The 20,510-nt window shown below is 40.1% G+C and overlaps 1 protein-coding gene across 3 annotated transcripts in view; it reads right to left on the bottom strand.

Annotated features, from left to right (window-relative positions):
* LOC139139198 (uncharacterized) overlaps window positions 1-20,510 on the bottom strand; it is a 120,081-nt gene that overhangs the window by 79,598 nt on the left and 19,973 nt on the right. For 2 of the 3 annotated variants that reach the window (XM_070708023.1, XM_070708024.1), the window contains exons 2-3: window positions 5,586-5,726; window positions 4,929-4,987 (exon numbers count right to left, since the gene is read on the bottom strand). In XM_070708023.1, coding sequence (XP_070564124.1) covers window positions 4,929-4,987; window positions 5,586-5,673 — 147 coding nt within the window. In that variant the 5' untranslated portion in view covers window positions 5,674-5,726. Of the gene's footprint in view, window positions 1-4,928; window positions 4,988-5,585; window positions 5,727-16,942; window positions 17,088-20,510 lie in introns of those variants that run through there. The other variant, XM_070708025.1, reaches the window with a different exon arrangement.

Raw genomic sequence — 20,510 nt, 5'->3', positions numbered from 1 at the left:
TTCATCATGGCTGAACATCCGTTTTTCATGACACTACCGAGCAATGCATCCATGGATGTTTTCCCAGACAATGCAGTGACAGGCTACACTGTGAAATTACCCAAACACATTTCTCTGCGGGGCAACTGGGAAGTGGCCTTGATGGACATACACTACCCTTTCTCTTGGTACAATGTGGTCGAGGGCAGAAACTTGCTGGCGTACAAAATTCAAGACCATAGAAAAACACTTGTCAAAATACCTGCAGGTTACTACGATGATTTTGGAAGTATACTGACCACTCTGAGAGAGCAAGGTTTACCCGACAACATCCAGTTGACTTTCGACCTGGTGTCAAGAAAAGTAACCGCTGATGTGAGTGAGGGTACCAGCCTCTACTTTCTACCAGGTCTGGCTGAAATCAGGGATTTTATCCCAATACCATCTTGAGGCAGAAGAACGATGCACCTTTCATGTTCAGTGTTCGAAACCTCTCTTCTCTGTATGTGTATTGCGACCTAGTGGACGACCAGTTGGTGGGAGATACCTTTGCACCCCTGTTGAGAATAGAAAATGTGGAAGGGATCCATGGACAGATGATCAACCGCACCTTCCACACGCCATACTTTCTTCCCCTGAGAAACCGCGACTTTGATACGGTAGAAGTCTACATAAGAGACAACATGGGTCAGAAAGTGCCATTTCAAGGTGGGAAAGTGATCGTGACACTAGCCTTCAGAAAATGACGCCCTACACTATTGTAGCCTGAACCATGCCGTATAGACGTAAAATCTATGAAAGCAATCCGGCCACATACAAGAAGTTTTATTTGGATCAGGTGGGAAATGGAGCATCGTTCCAGGGGGCAGCCGTGCAGAGAGGATATGGCTTGGGCGGTATTTGGGAGGCCTCTTCCGTGCAGCCACACCACTGCTCAAACAAGGTGCCAAAGTCTTAGGGAGACAGATGTTGAAAACGGGACTCAACATTGCAGGTGATGCACTCAATGGACGTAACATCAAGCACTCGGCAAAACGACGGTTGGTGGAAGCCGGGAAACAGTTAATGGCAGGCAGGGGTTCCAGATACTCAGTTCCCCAAGGCGGTGGTATAAAACGTAAAACTCCGAAACGAAGAGTCATTTCCTCCAAAGCCAAGCGAAAGAGAAGATCTCCTGACATTTTTGACTAACATGGCATTTCTTCACGAACACTCCTGCGAGTGTACCAAGAGTGAACTTGACTTGTTCACAGTTCCTCCAACGCAGACCAGAGTGGAAGAGGGACAATGGGAAGAAGTGCATCCCCTGACCCACATTGTGGAATCGGGACCCATCGAATTTGTGATTTCGGGTTCAGGGGAAGACTACATCGATCTGTCCTCAACACTCCTTCTGATCAAGGCCAAGATTACAAAAGTTGATGGTACTAACCTCGGTGCAGATGCAGCAGTGGGTACCGTCAACTTGTGGCTCCATTCACTGTTCTGTCAGGTGGATGTACACCTCAATGGCAAAATGATATCCAAACCTTCCCCTACTTACCCCTGCCGAGTGGTGTTGGAGACCTTGTTGAATTATGTTAAGCAGGCCAAAGAAACCCATATTGGTTCAGCCCTATTCTTCAAGGACTATCACTTGAAAATGGATGAAGTGGACCCCACTAAAGAAGGTGGAGAAGTGAACAAGGGACTGAAAAACCGATATGCCTTCATGTCGGGCAGTCAAGTTGTTGATATGGTAGGACCCATCCATTCGGATCTCTTCTTTCAGCCCAAGTATCTGATGAACAGTGTCGAATTACGTCTCAAACTCATTACAAGCAAGAATGCCTTCTCCCTTGTGAGCGCTGCAGAAAATCCAGGTTTCAAAGCTGTAGTAACAAAAGCCACACTACTGGTCAGGAAAATAAAACTCAGTTCATCGGTACAGCTGGGCAATGCAGAAGCTTTAAAGCAGGGACCGTCCAAGTATCCAATACAACGTTGTGTGATGAAGGTTCTGTCTATTCCTGGAGGCACCATGTCCTTCAACAAAGACCACATCTTTCTGGGACAGCTACCGAAACGTGTGGTCTTGGGTCTGGTGGACAATGATGCCTTCAACGGTTCATACAAGAAAAATCCTTTCAACTTCAAACATTACGACATGACGTCGCTGGTCCTTAATGTCAGTGGAAAGCAAGTTCCGAGCAAACCCCTGAAACTGGACTTCACCCAAGCTGGTGGTCAATCATTCATCATGGCCTACTATTCCCTGTTCACTGGGACTAATAAAATAGGCAGGGATGAAGGAATCAACATCAATCGCTATGAATACGACAATGGATCACACTGTTTGCATTTGATCTCACACCGGACTTGTCTGCCGACGGAGGACATTTGAACCTAGTCAAAGAAGGCAACCTGGGCATCGAACTGCAGTTCAGACAAGCCCTGCCAAATACTGTTAATTTACTGGTGTATTGCGAACTGGATAACATCATTGAAATCGACAGAGACCGCAACGTCCTCTTTGATTACTGAAGTTGATTCATCGACTCCAGTGAAAGATTGACACGTTAAAGTTGAAAGAGATCTTGAGTACAGATCGATACACTGCATCATCTTTTGGCGGGGTGGAACCATTAGACCGATTGCCTAAGACCAGACTAAAGTCCTATCCTGCTGTATTTGTGGCCAATGTGGACCCAAGTACCAGGGAAACACTGGGTGGCTTTCTACTTTGCCGATAGCAACCGTGGTGAATATTTCGATTCGTACGGACGTCCACCCAACAGGACACCTTTCAAGGCATTCCTCAACAGGAACTCTCTTGACTGGATCTATAACAGACAAAGGCTCCAGGGACCTCTTTCTTCAGTGTGTGGACAATACGTCCTTTACTATCTGCTACATCGTTGCCGGGGATGGTCCATGTCGAACATTGTGAAGCAGTTTACGGAGGACTTGACTTTTAATGACTTTCTCGTGAATGATTTCATTGAAAAATTGACTGGTGTTGATTTTGACATTTATGATGTTAACTTTTTACAGACTCGTTTGACTTAGAAGTCATATTCATTACATTGTTACTAGTTCTTGTGTTGGCTTTCCTGTTGGTGTTCAATAAATTTTCAAACTTGTTCAATTGAAAATACAAAGCATGTGCGTCTGTGTTTTTTTTCTCTCTCTCAAGGATGATGGGTATAAAGGGGGGAGGGGAAGGGGAGGGGAGGGGCAATCAATCATACTCATTCATAACACAATCATACTTCACTAGCTCACAAAGAGTATAGACAGACAAGATATTGGTTTTCATTTTAAACAATAACAGTAAATTTTATTTTCTCAAAGTTAACAAGGCAAAAAACATGAAACACAACACCTTTTTTATTGCAAGTGTCTTTCAGTGTCCTTGGCAAACTTGTTATGTCCGAAGAAAAACACATTTATAAAGTGAAGGAAATTGAAATGATTAAGTGCTTGCAGAACTAAATTTGGAACAAACTGCAGTGATCATGTCGTTGCACAAGACCATTCCATAAATAGACAGACTGTCCGATAGAGCTTCAAAACATCTTTCAGGGTCTTCACTCCAGCGGTAGTACAACAACTCCAGGAGGTCATCAAGATCAAGTAATCCAAGGGGAACATTATGATCCAGGGTGATGTAGCACAGTTCAGCCATGGCAAGAATAGATTTCTGCACAGCCAGCATGTTGACTCGTTTGGCAGCATCCGTAAAGTACTTGATGATGACTTCTCGTTGACCTGCAGGGGTATCGCCATAGTACAGGCACTCATGGTCCCTCTGAGATGGGTAGTCTTCTCGGCACCCTCACAGTTTTCATTGATGATGGCATTGACTTGGTCCAGGATAAACTTGGCATAGACATATTTTGCCACTCTTCTTGCTACTTTCCTGTCCAAGTCATTTGGCATATCGCTGAAGGAAGGCTCTGAAAAAGGGATGAAAGACGGGTCTGTGAGTACCAGTTCAATTCCACATCAGTGTCTTGGCAGCCTCATCGATACTCTGCACAATACTTTTCAATCGACCCATCCACTGATCCAAATTCAAATTGATGCCCTTCTTTGTCGATATCAGTTCTCCAGTGTCAGGTTTCTTGAAGAATTTACGTATCCCCACGTACACATTTTCCTTGAACACCTGCACACTCACAATCCGAGCTGACGTCTCTGTGTCACGCAGAAGAAATTTGCTTGACTGGTGGTGCCAGGCTTGGAAGGTGGAGGGACCAAAGCAGCTGCTGATGGCTGACTGGACGGAGTCTTATGAGGCAGGGGCACTTCCTGAGAAGGCTCTGGCAAGTCAGGGCTCTTCCTTCCTGGAACATCAGCATACCTCTCATCTTGGTCAGAGACGGTGGGCATTGTCCAGACACTGGTGTTAGTCTTAACGTTGAAGTAGTACGGCAGTTCTGCCTTCACTGAATAACACTTGCGCCATCCCTCTTCCAGTAGTCTTGGTGACAGTATTGGAGTTGCCATGGTTATGAAGAGTTGAGTGTTGTTGTTGTGGAGGGTGGGACTTCTAGAGCAAGACTGGCCCTTTGATGGCCCTCTCAAAACTTATATACCCTCATTTTTGCATATATTAAGCAACTAACCAATCAGGAAAGCACATTGCTATCCCAATATCCCTTGCGGCATTTAAATGAACCAATGGGAGAGGCGGGTTAATGAGGGCCCCTAGCATGTGAAATGAAGTACGTCCCCTAGATGATGAAAAAAAGAAAAAAAAGACCCCCTAAGTTACCCAAGTGTTCTATATCTTTCCCAAAAAAGACCCCCTAACTTACCCAACGGTGCTATACCGTACCCTTTACTACTACTGTACCTTGTCATAAAATTGTTTACGTGATTTACGATAGAAGTTCTAAGTTAATGTCTCACTTTTTGAACACAAAAGATCACAAATAGTTAGATATTGTAAAATCAAATCTTACAGATTTTACACCAGAAGCATCACGGCCAGCAACGTATTTTGACGTATGCACTTCAGGTTCTGAAATTGAAATCAAAAGAGATTGCTAACACTTTTAACATGTAGTATGAGACAGCGAGCAAGTTGTAGAGGGTGAGATTTTACGAGAAGTAATATCAATGTAACAGTGCCAATCCACTTTTAACATGTAGTATGAGACAGCGAGCAAGTTGTAGAGGGTGAGATTTTACGAGAAGTAATATCAATGTAATAGTGCCGATCAACAACAGATGAAGCGTCAATCCAGGAATTTATTGGTTCAGTTAATTGATTGTGCACCATATTCATGAGCAAGTATCTCATAATTTGTGGTTTTACCAACACTTCTTGTTCCTTTTTAAATTTTTCTTTCACTTTATATATAATATATATATATATATATATATATATATATATATATATATATATTATATATATATATATATATATATATAATATATATATATATATATTACAGTTGAGGTTTTGCAGCATGTACTGCGTAAAGTACTCTAGCACTAGGCGATGGTATCTGACGACTCTAAGTTCTTTATACATCAACATGTCCAGTAGTACAACACCTATGTCAAAACAGTCTTGGTTCCCTTGTACTATATGTAAATATATGTATATATCGTACCTGACTTATTTTCATGTTCTTCCATTGCGATACTTTCTGTTGCTCGAGTAGCCTCCCCACGCAGTCTGCTGAGGTCACCGCTCGCCATTGTTAGTTTTGCATCCACATTAAAAGAAATATAATGATTGTTCTTTGAAGGATCTAGAGTAGAAAAAAGTAGGAATAAAGGTCATTTAAGAATTTGGAGACACAATTCATTGGCCTTAGTTTAGCAGTATATACTCCGTCATATAATCGACATTACTTTCATAATGAAAGGTAACACAGAATAAAGTTTTCAAAGCAAGACCCGAAAGACATGATCCGTCATCTCCTGAGTGGACCTACTTTGTTGGACGCTCTCTCACATCATGAAAAATAAATTACATTGCCAAGGCTGAAGTAAGGGCCAATGTCCCATATTGATATAGTAGTTATTATTGCTAAATGTTAGCCTTTGATGCCAATCGTTTTGTATAGAGGTGATTGTTCTTTGAAATCTCTTGGTGATATGATGTGATGATTTGGTAACAAAACGACGTCTATTTTATTGAACTGCTCATGATGTGTCCCATTAATGACGTAATGCAATGACAACTTCTTTTGTAACCTGGCCTGCCTCCAGGGTCAGCAAATTTTACAACTGGATTGAACGGTGTCAACGACTTTCCGCTCGCATTTTGATTAAGACAATTTTAACAGAAATGATTTATATTTAATGTGTGAAAAAATAAGTGCAAATTTGTATAAATACCTATGTCCACTTTATTAGGGTGAAAGGTAAAAGGAGAAAAGGAACTTTTTAATTGTTTGTCGGGCATTGTTATCAGCTCTCGGAATTGAAGGTGATGTTTGACAGGTGCAAACCTTCAAATTGGGAAAACTAATATTGATACATATTTACGTTTATACATTACGTATTTATACATACATACAGGTAGACAGACAGACATACGAACAGACAGACATTTGCCTGGTTCAAATGAACTTATTCGAGCGAATTACCTTGAGACAAATAATTTAATTGGTTAATTTTCATGATTTTGATGATTCAAACAAGTCTGGTAGTCTACAGGTAAGCCTTTATTAAAATACCAACGTTTCGACCACACTCGGGAAGTTTTCTCCAAGGTAATAATAGAAAGTTTTTGAAAATGATAGCTCTATGATGGTGAACAGAGGCAAATGGCAAAACTTGTTTCATTTATTAAACTCAATCTACTCTATATCAAGTCCATGTCTCCAAACTGGTGCATCCTCTTTGTAGGTGAACTTTTGCACATTTATTCCTGACAAACTCACGTATTCTCGTGCTCATGTTTATGAAAATCGGTTCAGCCCCATGTAATAGCTGTGAACAAATACTCTTTATCAAAATGGCCTACTGGCAGCAAATTGTATTCTATAGCACAGAGCACTTTTAAGTAATAATGGAAAAACAAAAGCATTGACAATAAGCCTCGTGTAGATATTCTAAATCACAAGTAAAGAGAAAAACCGATGTTTTTGCAAGTCAAGTTGTTTAATCATGTTTGAAAATCGATGCTTACTGGATATGTATGTAGCAATAATGTGAAGGTAGGGAAGAGTACTACGGCCAAGTAACAGAACCTTAGTCAAACAGAACATTGATATCAGCTTAGAAAGTGTCAATCGTGGAGTCACGTGACCATGTGCAACTAGGCAAGTGCGTTAACCCCTCAGCTCTCCAAATCTGCCACAGTTTTCTGCTCATCTCAGAAAGTCTGAGTACCAATACTCAATCATAACCTCCGAAAATACCCAGTCACCCCACAGACCGAAATGCCGAAAATTCAACCACCCTCAGGCAGCAATATGAAGCAAAGAAGCATCACATCGTTCACTGGGACTGCTTCAGACCAACCGGACACCCTACAGCTACACGAACATGAGTCCAGCAACGGGGAGGAACCTTTTGCAGATAAAACCATCATGGAAATACTCTACAGAAGCCTGGAAAAATTGCAAGAAGATGTCACCACGATCAAAACCAAACTCTTGGTATTATCAGATGTCGAAGATCGAGTAACAAAACTCGAGGAGAGGCAAAACAGACTTCGAGAAATCGTGTGAATATGCTGCTACCAAAGCCGACGACAATGAAACCAGGATCGCCTCCCTCGAACAGAAAGTCTGTCAACTTACAGAAAACTTAAAAAAACACTCAGGAGGAAAGTACTCGAGCACAACGTCGACTAAAAGAATGCTCCCTCCGCTTCTACGGTGTAAAGGAAGAAAGAAACGAAAAGCCAATGGAGGTGCCCGACAATTGCTAATGGACAAGTTCAAAATAAGTGATCACGGAATAGAAAAAGCCTTCCGAGCCCCAGTAAGAGGAGCATCACTAACAATCAGTCACGACCTATCATTGTGAAATTCACTCTACTGGCGAAAAGTCAACAGATATTACGCAAAGCCAAGCAAGCCCTAGTCAGAACAGAAATCTACATCAAACAAGACCTGCTCCCGCAGATTACAAGAAAAACGCCTGTACCACAAGATCATGGCGCAAGCTTACAAGGACGGAAAGAAACCAATCTTCCGGAATGGAATGCTGTATATCGACGGAGTCAAGTACTCAGGACCCCCACCAACACTCGATGTGGTTTAAGAACCGCGCCTCAGACCACCCATGCGACTGCATGAACATTCGACCAGCAGATTGGAGAGCTACACTGCCACATCATCTTCACTCAAGTCATGCGACAACATCTATCTTTAACTATTGCCAGAACTTTTTTTATTAGATTTAGTAGGAACTGTTTTCTCTCCTTTTGTCCTTTTCTTATCCTTAGTCTTCACTATTCTATCCCAAACAAGGTAACAACCAACAGAATGGAAGTAAGTGTGCTTTTAAAATATTCCAATTTCATCAAGCATGCAGAAGTTGAAATTCTTATCACTTAACGTGAGAGGTCTCAGGGAATTTAAGAAAAGAAAGAAGGTGTTAACATGGTTAAAACACAAACAGCCAAATATGGTTTTTCTTCAGGAAACAAACAGCACGTCAGATAACGAGAAATTTTGGTCATCTCAGGCTTCGGGCGACTGTTTTTATTCTCATGGGACACACAATAGTAGAGGTGTCATGACTATTTTACACAACTGTAATCATACTGTGAACAAAACACTAACATCTGAGCATGGAAGGTACATTTTTCTAGATGTAACAATTGATGGCAGAAACTTCCTGCTTTTAAATATTTATGCACCCAATGATGAAAAATCACATGTTCAATTCACACAGGAACTTCTTGACATACTGTCGTCTCATGAAGTTCAACCAGACACAGAAATTGTCATTGGCGGAGACTTTAATTTTACATTTAATAATGAAATCGACAGATCGGGCTCCAGTGGTCCTAATTGGCAAAAAGCCAAGGAGAGCATATTGCAACTGTTAGAACATCACACTTTGATTGATATATGGCTAGTATGTAATCCCGGGGTCACTCAGTTCACCTGGTGTCGACACAGGCCTTTCCTTTACACAAAGTCGTTTAGACTACTTCCTTATCAGCGATTAACTGCAACAAGATATCAGCTCCACCGAGATTATCCCTTCTGTTAGCACAGATCATTCAGCAGTGACTCTGACCTTTGACCCTGTCACCACCCCATTTGGTCTGTCATTTTGGAAACAAAATACCAGCTTATTACAGGACAGTGTTTACATTGACGAACTTTCCCAAAAGTTTACACTATGAATCCAAGATTATGACGGAATAGAGGACAAAGGCCTCAAATGGGACCTCCTGAAATATGAGATTTCAATCTCATACTCAAAACAAATTGCGAAACTCAAAAAGAAACGAATCAATGAACTTGAGGGAGCAGTTTCCGATCTAGAGGCCTCCCTCAGGCCAAATGCACCAGAGGACGACATCCTAAGACTCCAAAATGCAAAAGCAAAGATCGAGAAGGAATATGATTACTTAACTGAAGGTTCAATTATTCGTTCAAGAGTTAGATGGCATGAAAAGGGCGAGAAAAACAATAAGTATTTTCTAGGGCTGGAGAAGAGGAGGGGGAGAAAAGGGCATATCAAAAGAATCATTGGCGCAAACAATGTACTGAAAACATCGCAGAAAGACATTCTTTCTGAGCTGAAGACATTTTATAGTACTCTCTACTCCTCTAAAACCAACCCAGAAAGGGATATTACTGACCACCACTTCCTGAAAAATGACAACATCCCCAAACTCGGGCATCAGCTAATGAAAAATTGTGAGTCACCAATAACCCACAATGAAATTTACTGTGCCCTCACCATGATGCCAAGAAATAAGACCCCTGGCAATGATGGATTGCCAGCAGAATTCTACACAACATTTTGGCCGACAATAGGGCCAACAGTAGTTGACTCCCTCAACTATGGGTTCGAAAACGGGAGTCTTTACAACTCTCAGAGACAACGTGTGATCACACTAATAGAAAAGAAAGGGAGAGATACCAAATACATCAAAAATTGGCGACCGATCTCTCTCATCAACGCCGACGCTAAAGTAGCTGCAAAATGTATCGCCAATCGTCTAAAAATGTTTTGCCTATAGCCTCATTAACTGTCAGCAGAGTGCCTTTGTCAAAGACAGAGATATAAGCGACTACATCAGGCTGATAGAGGAAATTCTCTGGCATACAGACGAAACGACCTCCGGGAATACTGCTTGCCATAGACTTTGAGAAAGCCTTCGACAGTTTAGAATGGGATTACATTATGGAATGTTTAAATAATACAGGTTTGGCCCACTCTTTAAACAATGGTTCATTACATTTTACACAGACTTGAGCAGTTGCGTTATGAACAATGGTTACAGCACCGGATATTTTAACATTGAAAGGGGGTGAGACAAGGAGATCCATTGTCACCCTATTTGTTCACCCTAGCGTTAGAAATAATCTTATTTAGCTTGAATGTTGATGCCAATGTCAAGGATATCAGCACAGGGATAGGTGAATGCAAATATGCCGCATTTGCGGATGACCTGACAACCTTTGTAGCAGATGAACAGTCATGTCAGAGAATATTTGAAATGTTGCATGAGTTCCACTCACTTTCAGGCTTGATGGTCAACCCTACCAAAACAGAAGCTATTTGCCTTGGTAAGTGGAAAAGACGTAAGAAAAAACCATTTGGCATCAAATGGCCGACATCACCGATCAAAATTGCAGAATTTACATTCCGTATAACCAAGAGTTGAACACCACTCTCAATTTTGCAACACCACTCAAGCAGATCGAAGGAACTCTGCGAACATGGAAAAAGAGATCCCTGACACTCATTGGCAAAGTTCAGATTTTGAAAACCTTCGCCCTATCACAACTTAATTACGTCATGAGAATGACCACAATAACACCTGAAATTCTTAAGAGATTTGAACAGCTTATTTTCAATTTCCTCTGGAATGGGAAAGATAGAATAACCAGAAGGTAATGGTCAGAGGGGTTTCCGAGGGGGGGCTTAGGACTGGTCAGTTTCTTCAGCCTGGGGGGGGCGGTGGATTCATGGGGGGGTCACCCTGTTTTTGACTTTGGTGATAGGGGGGGGTCACCATGTTTTTGAAATGCCCAATAGGGGTGGGTCAGTGTGTTTTTGAATTTTGACACAGGCTCATCATTGCCTAAAATGCTAGTGTCAGCCACAAATTTCATCATTCAGTTGTATTTTTCGGCGCGCCCTTCGGGCGCGTAACTTTAATAATCAGTCATATTTTTCAGCACGCCCAACTTTAACATATCAAACATACATACATCAGAGATATCTGTATGTTCAATATTTTTCAGCGTGCTCTTCAAGCTCATTACTTTAATATATCAGACATTTTTCAGCATGCCCTTCAGGTGCATGACTTTAATATACAAGGCATATATATCAGAGATATCAGGATGTTTCATATTTTTCGGCGCGCCCTTCGGGCGCCATACTTTAATAATTCAGAGATATATGTCAGAGATATCTTGATGTTTGCTAAGTGAAAGTGTACCATTATGAAATCTGCATTTCATATGAAAAGGATGACAAATTCCTGATACTTTTCTGTTCTCTCTATGAGAATTCAGTATGAGAAAGCAACATGCACAAATATTTCACAATATATATTTGATACAATGACTTATTTTAGAGATAGAAAAATGACAAGATATCTTTCCTTCTCATTGATGCAATTATTTTCCTTTGTGTCTCAGGTTTTCTGTAGAAAGATGCTTTTTTATGAACAAAATAACAGTTAAAAAGGCAGTTTTTGTCATTATTAGCTGTGCTTTTATGGTTTCAATGTTACAAGAAAGGTCCTCTCAGACACTGTACACATCAGATTTGGCTAAAAAAGCTCTCTATGGCTCCTCAGGAGTTGGCAAGTCTTAACACCCATCAAAGTTTTTGATTCACTGCTTTTTCCTCTTTGATATTAATGATTGACATCCATTTCTGTACAACAGTTCAGGACATCTGGTTAAGCATAGAAAGTGTGAAATACATTCACAGCTCATTCAAAATGTACTGTATTCAAACTTTAAGATTGACACTTTGAAATTCCTATCTTACAACTGACATGTCAACAATTTCATTAAAACATAGAATGACTATTTAAAATATAAATATATATAAAATGTAAAATATAATATATATATTATATATATATATATATATATATATATATATATATATATATATATATATATATATATATATATATATATATATATATATATATATATATATATATAATTTATGTCCACCTTTTGCTTTACTTATGTCGCGCGCGCGGGGGGGGGGTCACCCTGTTTTCGAAATTGGGAATAGGGGGGTCACCCTGTTTTCAAAATTTGGAATGGGGGGGTCAGCCACTTTTTGACGTCGGCAAAAAATAATCCACCGCCCCCCCCCCCAGGCCGAAGAAACTGACCAGTCCCTTAAAGGCCCCCGATGTGAAAACTACACACAAGCTTATGCGTATAAACCTTATTAAAAGGTATCTAGATGAAAACATAGAGCACCCTGGAAACACTTTCTAGACCATCGCCTAAAATCTGTGGGTGGAAAGTACCTATTCAGTGTAACTTCGATATTAACTCACTCAGCCTGCGCCTACCGAGATTCTACCAAGAAATGCTTGAATCCTGGTCGGCCTGCAATGTCGCGGTCAATGACTCTGAGATGACATTACTTGTCAGACATTTGGAGCAACAGAAATGTTCTAATTGGAGGGAATTCTATCTATAATCCAAAGCTAAGACAGAAAGGGTTTGAATTAATATTTGATTTACTTACCGAGGAGGGGTAGCTATTATTGGATAAGTTAGCAAACAAAAACCTCCAAGGGAACGAAGTTCTCCTTCTTCATGGAGCAATCACATGTCTCAGAATTAAGTGGCCAAAACCATTGCTGGTTGAGCCAGTGTTTAAAGATGAGTACGAATATGTGTTTTTTAATTGTAACTTTCGACCCTCCCACAAAGTTACAAGGGAGAGCATCAGAAACGCCATGTACAGTAAAGAGGAATTAAGTCCAATTAATGAACGCTATTATGAAAGAGAATATGACTTTACTGGACAATAGTCTCCTACATATAGCCTACCATTTAAGGTAGCCATAGACACAAAAACACATGAATTCCAGTTCAAACTTCTTCATCATATTCTGTACACAAACTACGATCTATCTAGAGGCATGGACCAATCACCGCTCTGTTCATTCTGCCAAAACAGCAACGAGACACTAGATCATCTTTTCTACACCTGCAAATTCACTGAGACCTTCTGGAACAAGTTTCACTCATTTTTCGAGGAATCTTTCAGTTTGTTAACGAGACATAACTTAAATGAAGTGCTCTTTGGTGTTGACGGTTGCTCAAATATTAATAATTACTTGCTACTGTAAGCCAAAAGACACATCTATGCCATGAAAATGAAACAGAGTAAACCACACTTTGCAGCATTTATGTTGCAAGTGAAATTCAAGTACCATCTAGAGTATGAAGTAGCTCTGGAAAAAAGACAATTAGAGAGAAATTGCAGCAAATGGATTTAAAGTTTACACAAAATTGTAGATAACTACGCACTGTACTTCATTTTAATTTAAGTTACTGTTACTAAAGAAAATCTTACCAATAAAACAACTTAAGTACCCAAAAAAAGTGTCAATCGTTCCTTTTTGTCAGCACTGAGAAAGAATATCGTTTCATGACCAATTATTGCACGTTTTTGTTATGCTCAAAGTTGCCAGATGATATCTCCTTGCTAATATCTTAGAACCGAGTGACTAAAGAGTTCAACATTGTCGATAAAATGACTTCAACTGTATTGATAAGTTCGGGCGAGTTACCGAGTGGCAACTGACAAGTCAGTTAAGGCAAATAGATTAGTACCTGGAGCAACATGAAATTGAGTGATTGTTCCATTTTTTTATAAAGGTGAAATAGACAACATTAGTGAACAACATTCGTTTTCTAAACTGTCGACAGTCCTTTGTGCCTGTTCTTTTCTATTATTTGTACAGTTCTCAGCCGCTGCGCCCCTCGCTAACAACAACAGGGAAACACCTTTTGTAACTTAACGCAGATGAAATGATTGACACGTGAAGTTGGTCGTAGGTCAGCCGGTCATGGCATGACAGGCTGGAAACAATAGGTACCGAACAATATACCAACACAACATGGCGACGGCGAAGCAGCTTGACTACAGCAAAGCCTTGGAGGAACTCGGATATTCGAGCTGCAAAGACATTCAGAGACAAGCTATATCGAAACAGAATCCATTGATTATGATTTCTGATTTAGAATAAAGTAAACTGTCTTGTGGTTTGAGAAAGTTATTTAGTGATTTAGAGAAAATCAAAACGTATGTATTTACTCATAATAAAATCACCTATAGATAGAACTTTTCTCTCAGTGCAATCACTTTCGAGCTTTCGAGACACTGAGCTAGATAGACACGTCTGCATCATATGCCTGAAAACCTGGGGCCAGCCAAACAATGGCCATTAGTAAGGGCTAGAACTACTGACGTCGAAGTCAGACGGATTTACTCTCGCCTAGATAAGCGCGGGATTGGACCTGCGCGATCTTGCGTTGTGCTTGTCTGAAAGAAGCTGAGACGACTTACAAGAAAAATCAGGCAGGAAATGCCTCTACCCTGTTCTCGACGTAATATCTCATCAATACTTAACAGCAGCGCAAGCCGTGCAACTTAGAATAGTCCCTCGTGCCTTCGGCACTTGCGCTTATGCCTGCGGCATTCCCCGGGCCCATACGTGAGAAAGACTATACCAATAATACAAAATAAAATGCACAAGGGATTGTCGGCAGTCTAACAGAGAGGTTGTCACAACAAGCCACCAACAAGGGGTTGTTAATGATTCACTAGTGAGGCAAGGGCTACAAGAAATTTCTGCCAGAGACAATACGTCTGACTCTCCCGCCGTAAATAATGAAGGTTCCATCAGCGTCATGCTGACACCTTCAAAATGAAAGCTATTGGTTTTGAAATATTTAAGTTATAAGCTAATTTCTTGAAAATCAGCATGAAGAATTCGGAGAATATTCAACGAAAGTGTGCTGAGATGTACCCTACATGAAGAACACATGCCTAAAATCAGTTAATTATGTAGTTAGGGACTGTTCTTTGAAATACATTAAGAGATGAAGAATACAGGAGCCAGTGCTGTAAGTAGGTGTACGATAATAAATAACCTGCCACAATCTAATTTGTGCATAGTCATATATGTAGTAGTTTGGCGCCCTCATAAGGCTGTACGAGGGTATACGTGAGAGGAATTGTGCGGAATGAAAAAAAAACTAATAATTTTACATTATAATCGGGGGGTGTCATCAGTCATAATCATAGTGTCATGGTATACCTTTAATTAGGCTTTGTTAAGTTTGTACAGATTGTAATCAGTCGTCGCGCATGAAAAAACGTTTTATATTCCTAGTACATTTTCTGGTAGCGTAGTAACAACCATGCGAGTTTGTGGTACAGAAACAAAATATTTTTAGAAAAAGCAATTGTTCAGAAGAAAAAACACGGAGCTTAATCTGTGTTAACTCTGCATCGTTTTCTTGAGGCAATATCGAGGAAATGAAATGAAGTTTTAGTAAAGGGGGTTTGTTTGACATGTTTGTACAAACTATTTCGTCTGCATCTTTTGTGATTACTACGCATCATTTTTTCACTGGCTTAAGGGCTTAGTGGTATTATCAAGCGCAGTACAAGCTCAGGCAGCCGATTGGGAACAACATTAACATTCAGCGATGTTAAAAACACGTATGCTCTCCTTGCTGTCGTATCTCTGTTGGTCAATTTAGATTGATTTGGTATACCTGTCTTTTGAATTTGGGAGAAAGAGAATTTAAACACAGTCTCTCAGGACATTATGATGATAGTGGAAACAAAAATCTCGGCAAATATCCGGCCCCATAAATTTCGTTGACTTCAAAAATGTCCAAGATCCAAGTTAATCTCCAAAATTGACCATTTGTGATCTGATCATTGCTCTGTTCCACTGTTTTATCCAACAACTTGTATTCAATGCAAACAATGTTTGACTTCAAAATGTCAAAATGACCTCTTGATTATCTGATGATTATATGCTTCCACTGCAAAATCCACTACTTATCTTTAAGGGAAGGAAATATCTTAACTTCACAAATGTTAGTTGCTAAGTGGGGATTTGACCGAGCGAATGTCTTTTGCTTCTCCGCTAGGTGACTGGTTGTCGTATGTTGTGAGTTCGAACCCGATTGAAATCTTACCGTATCTGTCTCGAGCCATATTCTTTTATTCTCATTTCCCTTCCTGGCTTTTTTGTTTTTTCTTGTTTTTTAAAAGAGGCAATTAGTATTAAAAGAAGTGATAAGCATGACTTCAAAAATGCCCATATGGATTCAAATGAGGAGATTTATTTTTACATAAATATTACCCCTCCGAATTGTAAATTCTGTCCCTTACCCTTATCTTGTATTTGTATATCCGACTTGAAGTATTAAATAGCAGTCATAAGTTTGACTTCTATAAGTGGATATGACTTCAAAAGTGCCCCATTAAAGGATAGATATTGCCATAGTTGAGTATAACCCCATTATCTGACTGACTTTAGCACTGCGAGAGGTATGTGTTTGAGGTCAGTGACATCAATGCGAGATAGACATATTTGCTTTATCCAAAACATTGCAAACTAACATAACAGTGTCTGCAACAGTTGACTGAGTAACTATGACTGCATATCATTAGATATGTAGTGGAAAATGTTTTGTTGACGAAGATGTACTTATAAAGACTACACCACGCCTAAGTGTAAGACAGATGAATCAGAACAATACCCATGTCAGTCTTAATCTGTAGAAGCATTAATACTAACCTATTACTGTAGATGACAGAGATTTCAAGCGTAATATGAGCACTACAGGAGCATGAGGTGATCTGGGTGTCCAGTCGCGGCCACATTTACTTTATCACTACCGATCTTTCGTTTCTGACTGTGTAGAAATATGGCTGACTATAACCACTCTGCCTTGTCGTGTGCAAAGCCGCTTCACAACTTCGTCATGTACAATTTAGTTCTGGAACCATGTGACTATAGGGTCAGACGTTGTCAATAGCAAATGTCTACCGAAAGTTTAATTTTGGCATGCATGTGATCAAATTGCAACGGGTGGGTGAATAAGGTTGTCCAAGAGATCAGCGTAGGGGACAGCAAACCATTATCCCACTATTTGTCAGTTCTATACACGAACGCTGAATAGCTGTTGACATTGTTCACTTGCATCGCTGTCATTTGAAAAGCGTCTACAAAGATTACAATCACGCCGATACGCCAACATGAATTGCAGTTTGTGTCTTTAGACATTACAGGTATTATAACCAAAATTTTGTTCTAACAAAATGATAAAACAATTACCTATTTGTATGCTTGCCCACCATGGCTTTAATGATTATTCATATGCTTTAATACAAAAGCAAAGCTTGTGACCTTAGTTGAAATTACATATCCAGGCTTCTGCAGAACACCTGTCGAATATATACAGCAAAATCATTGACTGATTATCAGAATGCGTTTTCCTTACAAAGTCATCCTTATGTGGTATATTTTACCGTATAACACCATTAATTAAACCCGAACAACAGATTAAAAGCACCGACCATTCCATGTATTGAGTGTGTTGAAACAAAAGTTGCTGGAGGTAGCGTTATACTGAAGTGTTTTGAAAAGTAAGAGTTTAACAGCATAAATGTCACCAAAATTCCTAATTATGTGACTGCACCCTTGGCCTGTTGTCGATCGATACTCATCTACTCTTCAAGTCATCCTTAGCCTTTGTTTTATTACTATTTCCATTTATGAGTGGGATAGTAAAGTCAAAGCATAACGCTTCAATTTAAGAAGTCACATAATGTCCTATTCACCTGACCATTGTCCATGTGAAACTACACTGTCTGGTAGCATGAGAAACAACGCTTAGGTATGAGAACAAAAAATTACAATTATGACGCAGTCCCTCCACCCACCGACTATGGGTGAAGGGTGTGTATAGGTGGGTGAAGGGACAATATCTATGAGAATAAGTAAAGATTCTGCTGAGAAAACAAATGGTAACACCTGTCTTAAGGTGGGACGCGCCTCGAAAGTGAAAGACTTAAACTTTTGCTGAAAATTTCCTTAAGGAGTCTTTCAACCATTCTCTTTCAAAATCAAGAATAAAAATCGAGGGTCACCGTGCAAACTTTGGTACTAGAGAAACAAATGACCCAAGATTTACCGATATTTAAAATTCAAATTGGCCGCCATCCCTGTGTTAACTCCATATAGAAAAATTAAATTTTCGAATTTCGAAAAACAAAGCCGGTGAAAAGTTTTCTTACACTAAGAGCTTTAAAATGAATCCCCACAAGTGGTATATCAGAAAAGAATTGTAAAAGTTTGAGAGTCCGAATATCTGTCCACCGAGGCGCGATCTACCTTAATTTGCATGAAGTTTCACCGTTTTAACACCAATACATCAATACTATGAAACACGCACGAGGAAATGCATTGAGGCTTGCTTTCAATGGAGTTTTGATTGATATCTGTGTAAAGATTAGTTGGTTTATACCAGTCTCTTGATAATTGCGTTCAACAATCACTGCAAAGTTTGAACACAAGGTATAGACATATATAGTTTTTACATTGTAAAGTGCAATCTAACATAATAGTGTCTGCAGCAGTTCAGTCAGTTACTATAATTTCATATCATTACATATTTTAAAACGTCTTGGGGTCGAGGGTGTTCCTAATGTAGCCTACATATATGGCAATACGCCTCTAGTGGTAGGCACATGAGCTAATTGGGGTGTTTGAGTCGCGTTCAAATCCACTGACTTGTCGTGCAAAAAGCCCAACAAGGTTACCTCACGCCGAAAACCAACTGATCCGTTTGCTCAGTTGGTAGAGCATCCGAACTGAATTCGGGCGACGTGGGTTCGAATCTTACATCCTACAAAATCAAATCCTACAAAAATGATGGAAAAAAGACTAACCTAGAGGCTGCAGAAACCACTTATCAATAGACTGGCATTTCAAAAATAGCGTACATCATATCAGGATGGTATGCATATCAAATTCCAAACCCCAAGAATTCACAAACATATCCGCAAGCAACTAGCAAGCACCACTATAGGTAGAGATGACTCTAGCGCGCCAAATACGACAACCGCGCAGCGCACAGCAGGCACCAAACCCTCTACCATCGTCAACCTAGCCCAAATTCAACTAACAGATGCTGAAAAGAGCTTGCAAGAAAAGACCTGTCCTTCTCTCCCATCCCTATGAAGATAAACAAGGTTCTACAAGAAACTGATGTGAACATTTTCCATCATCGCCTCCGTCTGGCCGAGTTTTATCATAGCTACGCAGATGAGATATATATGAAGAAACAAGACAATCCATTTCGTAAAAAAGTTCTATCATGCCACAGCCCAATCGTGAGTTTTTCGAAATGTTTGTCACCACTACAAACGAATCAATCTCGGAACACTCAAACTAGAAAACCAAATTTAAGGACAGTCTCACCAAATCAGAACGAAGAGGCCGCAAATAAATAACGAGCAGAAATGGCTAAGTCATAAAACCAGCCGACAAGGGTTCAGCCATAGTGACCATGAATAAAGCACACTACATCACAGAATCCAATTAGATCCTGAAAAATGCAGGACACTATAGAAGACTCGAATCTGACCCAACAAATAAATCAATACTGCTATCAAAGCTGCTATAAATGAGGAGTTTAAATGAGGTAATATTACTGAACAGACCCGCGATTCCTCAACTGTAGTGACCCTCGACCTGGCAACTTTTACATACTACCAAAGATTCACAAACAGGGCATTCCATTTCGACCAATTATTACAGTCTCCTCAAAGAACAAGTAAATCGAGCAAAATCTATGCCTAGGTCAGTTCTACTTCAATACAAAGACAAACAGGCAGACTGCCACTAGTTACATTTCCCTGCCATCCTAACTTGAAACTCATCATGTCCTCCAATTTTACAACACTGCATAAGTCATCTAAATGTAAAGAAGCCATCCCCAATATACAAATAATATCATATCGCCGCAATGTAAATCTCAACGATCTCTTAGTCCGTTCGGATATTGACAACACTGGTGAACTAAGCCCGATTTCACTAGGGAACTAGTCAGTTTCTTCAGACTGGTGGCGGTTGATTCATGGGGGTCACCCTGTTTTTGACTTTGGTGAGGAGGGTCACTATGTTTTGAAATGCTCAAATCGGGATGGGTTCGGTTTGTTTTTGAATTAGACACTTGCTCATACTAGCATAAAATGCATCGTACCAGCCACATTTTGCACCATTCACTTGCAGTTTTTGGCCCGCTGTGTAATTAGTATCGTGGTATAAGATTACGGCAATAAACCAGTGGAAAGAGATA

The sequence above is a fragment of the Ptychodera flava genome, chromosome 8 (assembly GCF_041260155.1).
Source record: "Ptychodera flava strain L36383 chromosome 8, AS_Pfla_20210202, whole genome shotgun sequence".
NCBI lineage: Eukaryota > Metazoa > Hemichordata > Enteropneusta > Ptychoderidae > Ptychodera > Ptychodera flava.
This window is presented reverse-complemented; position numbering and strand designations above follow the sequence as displayed.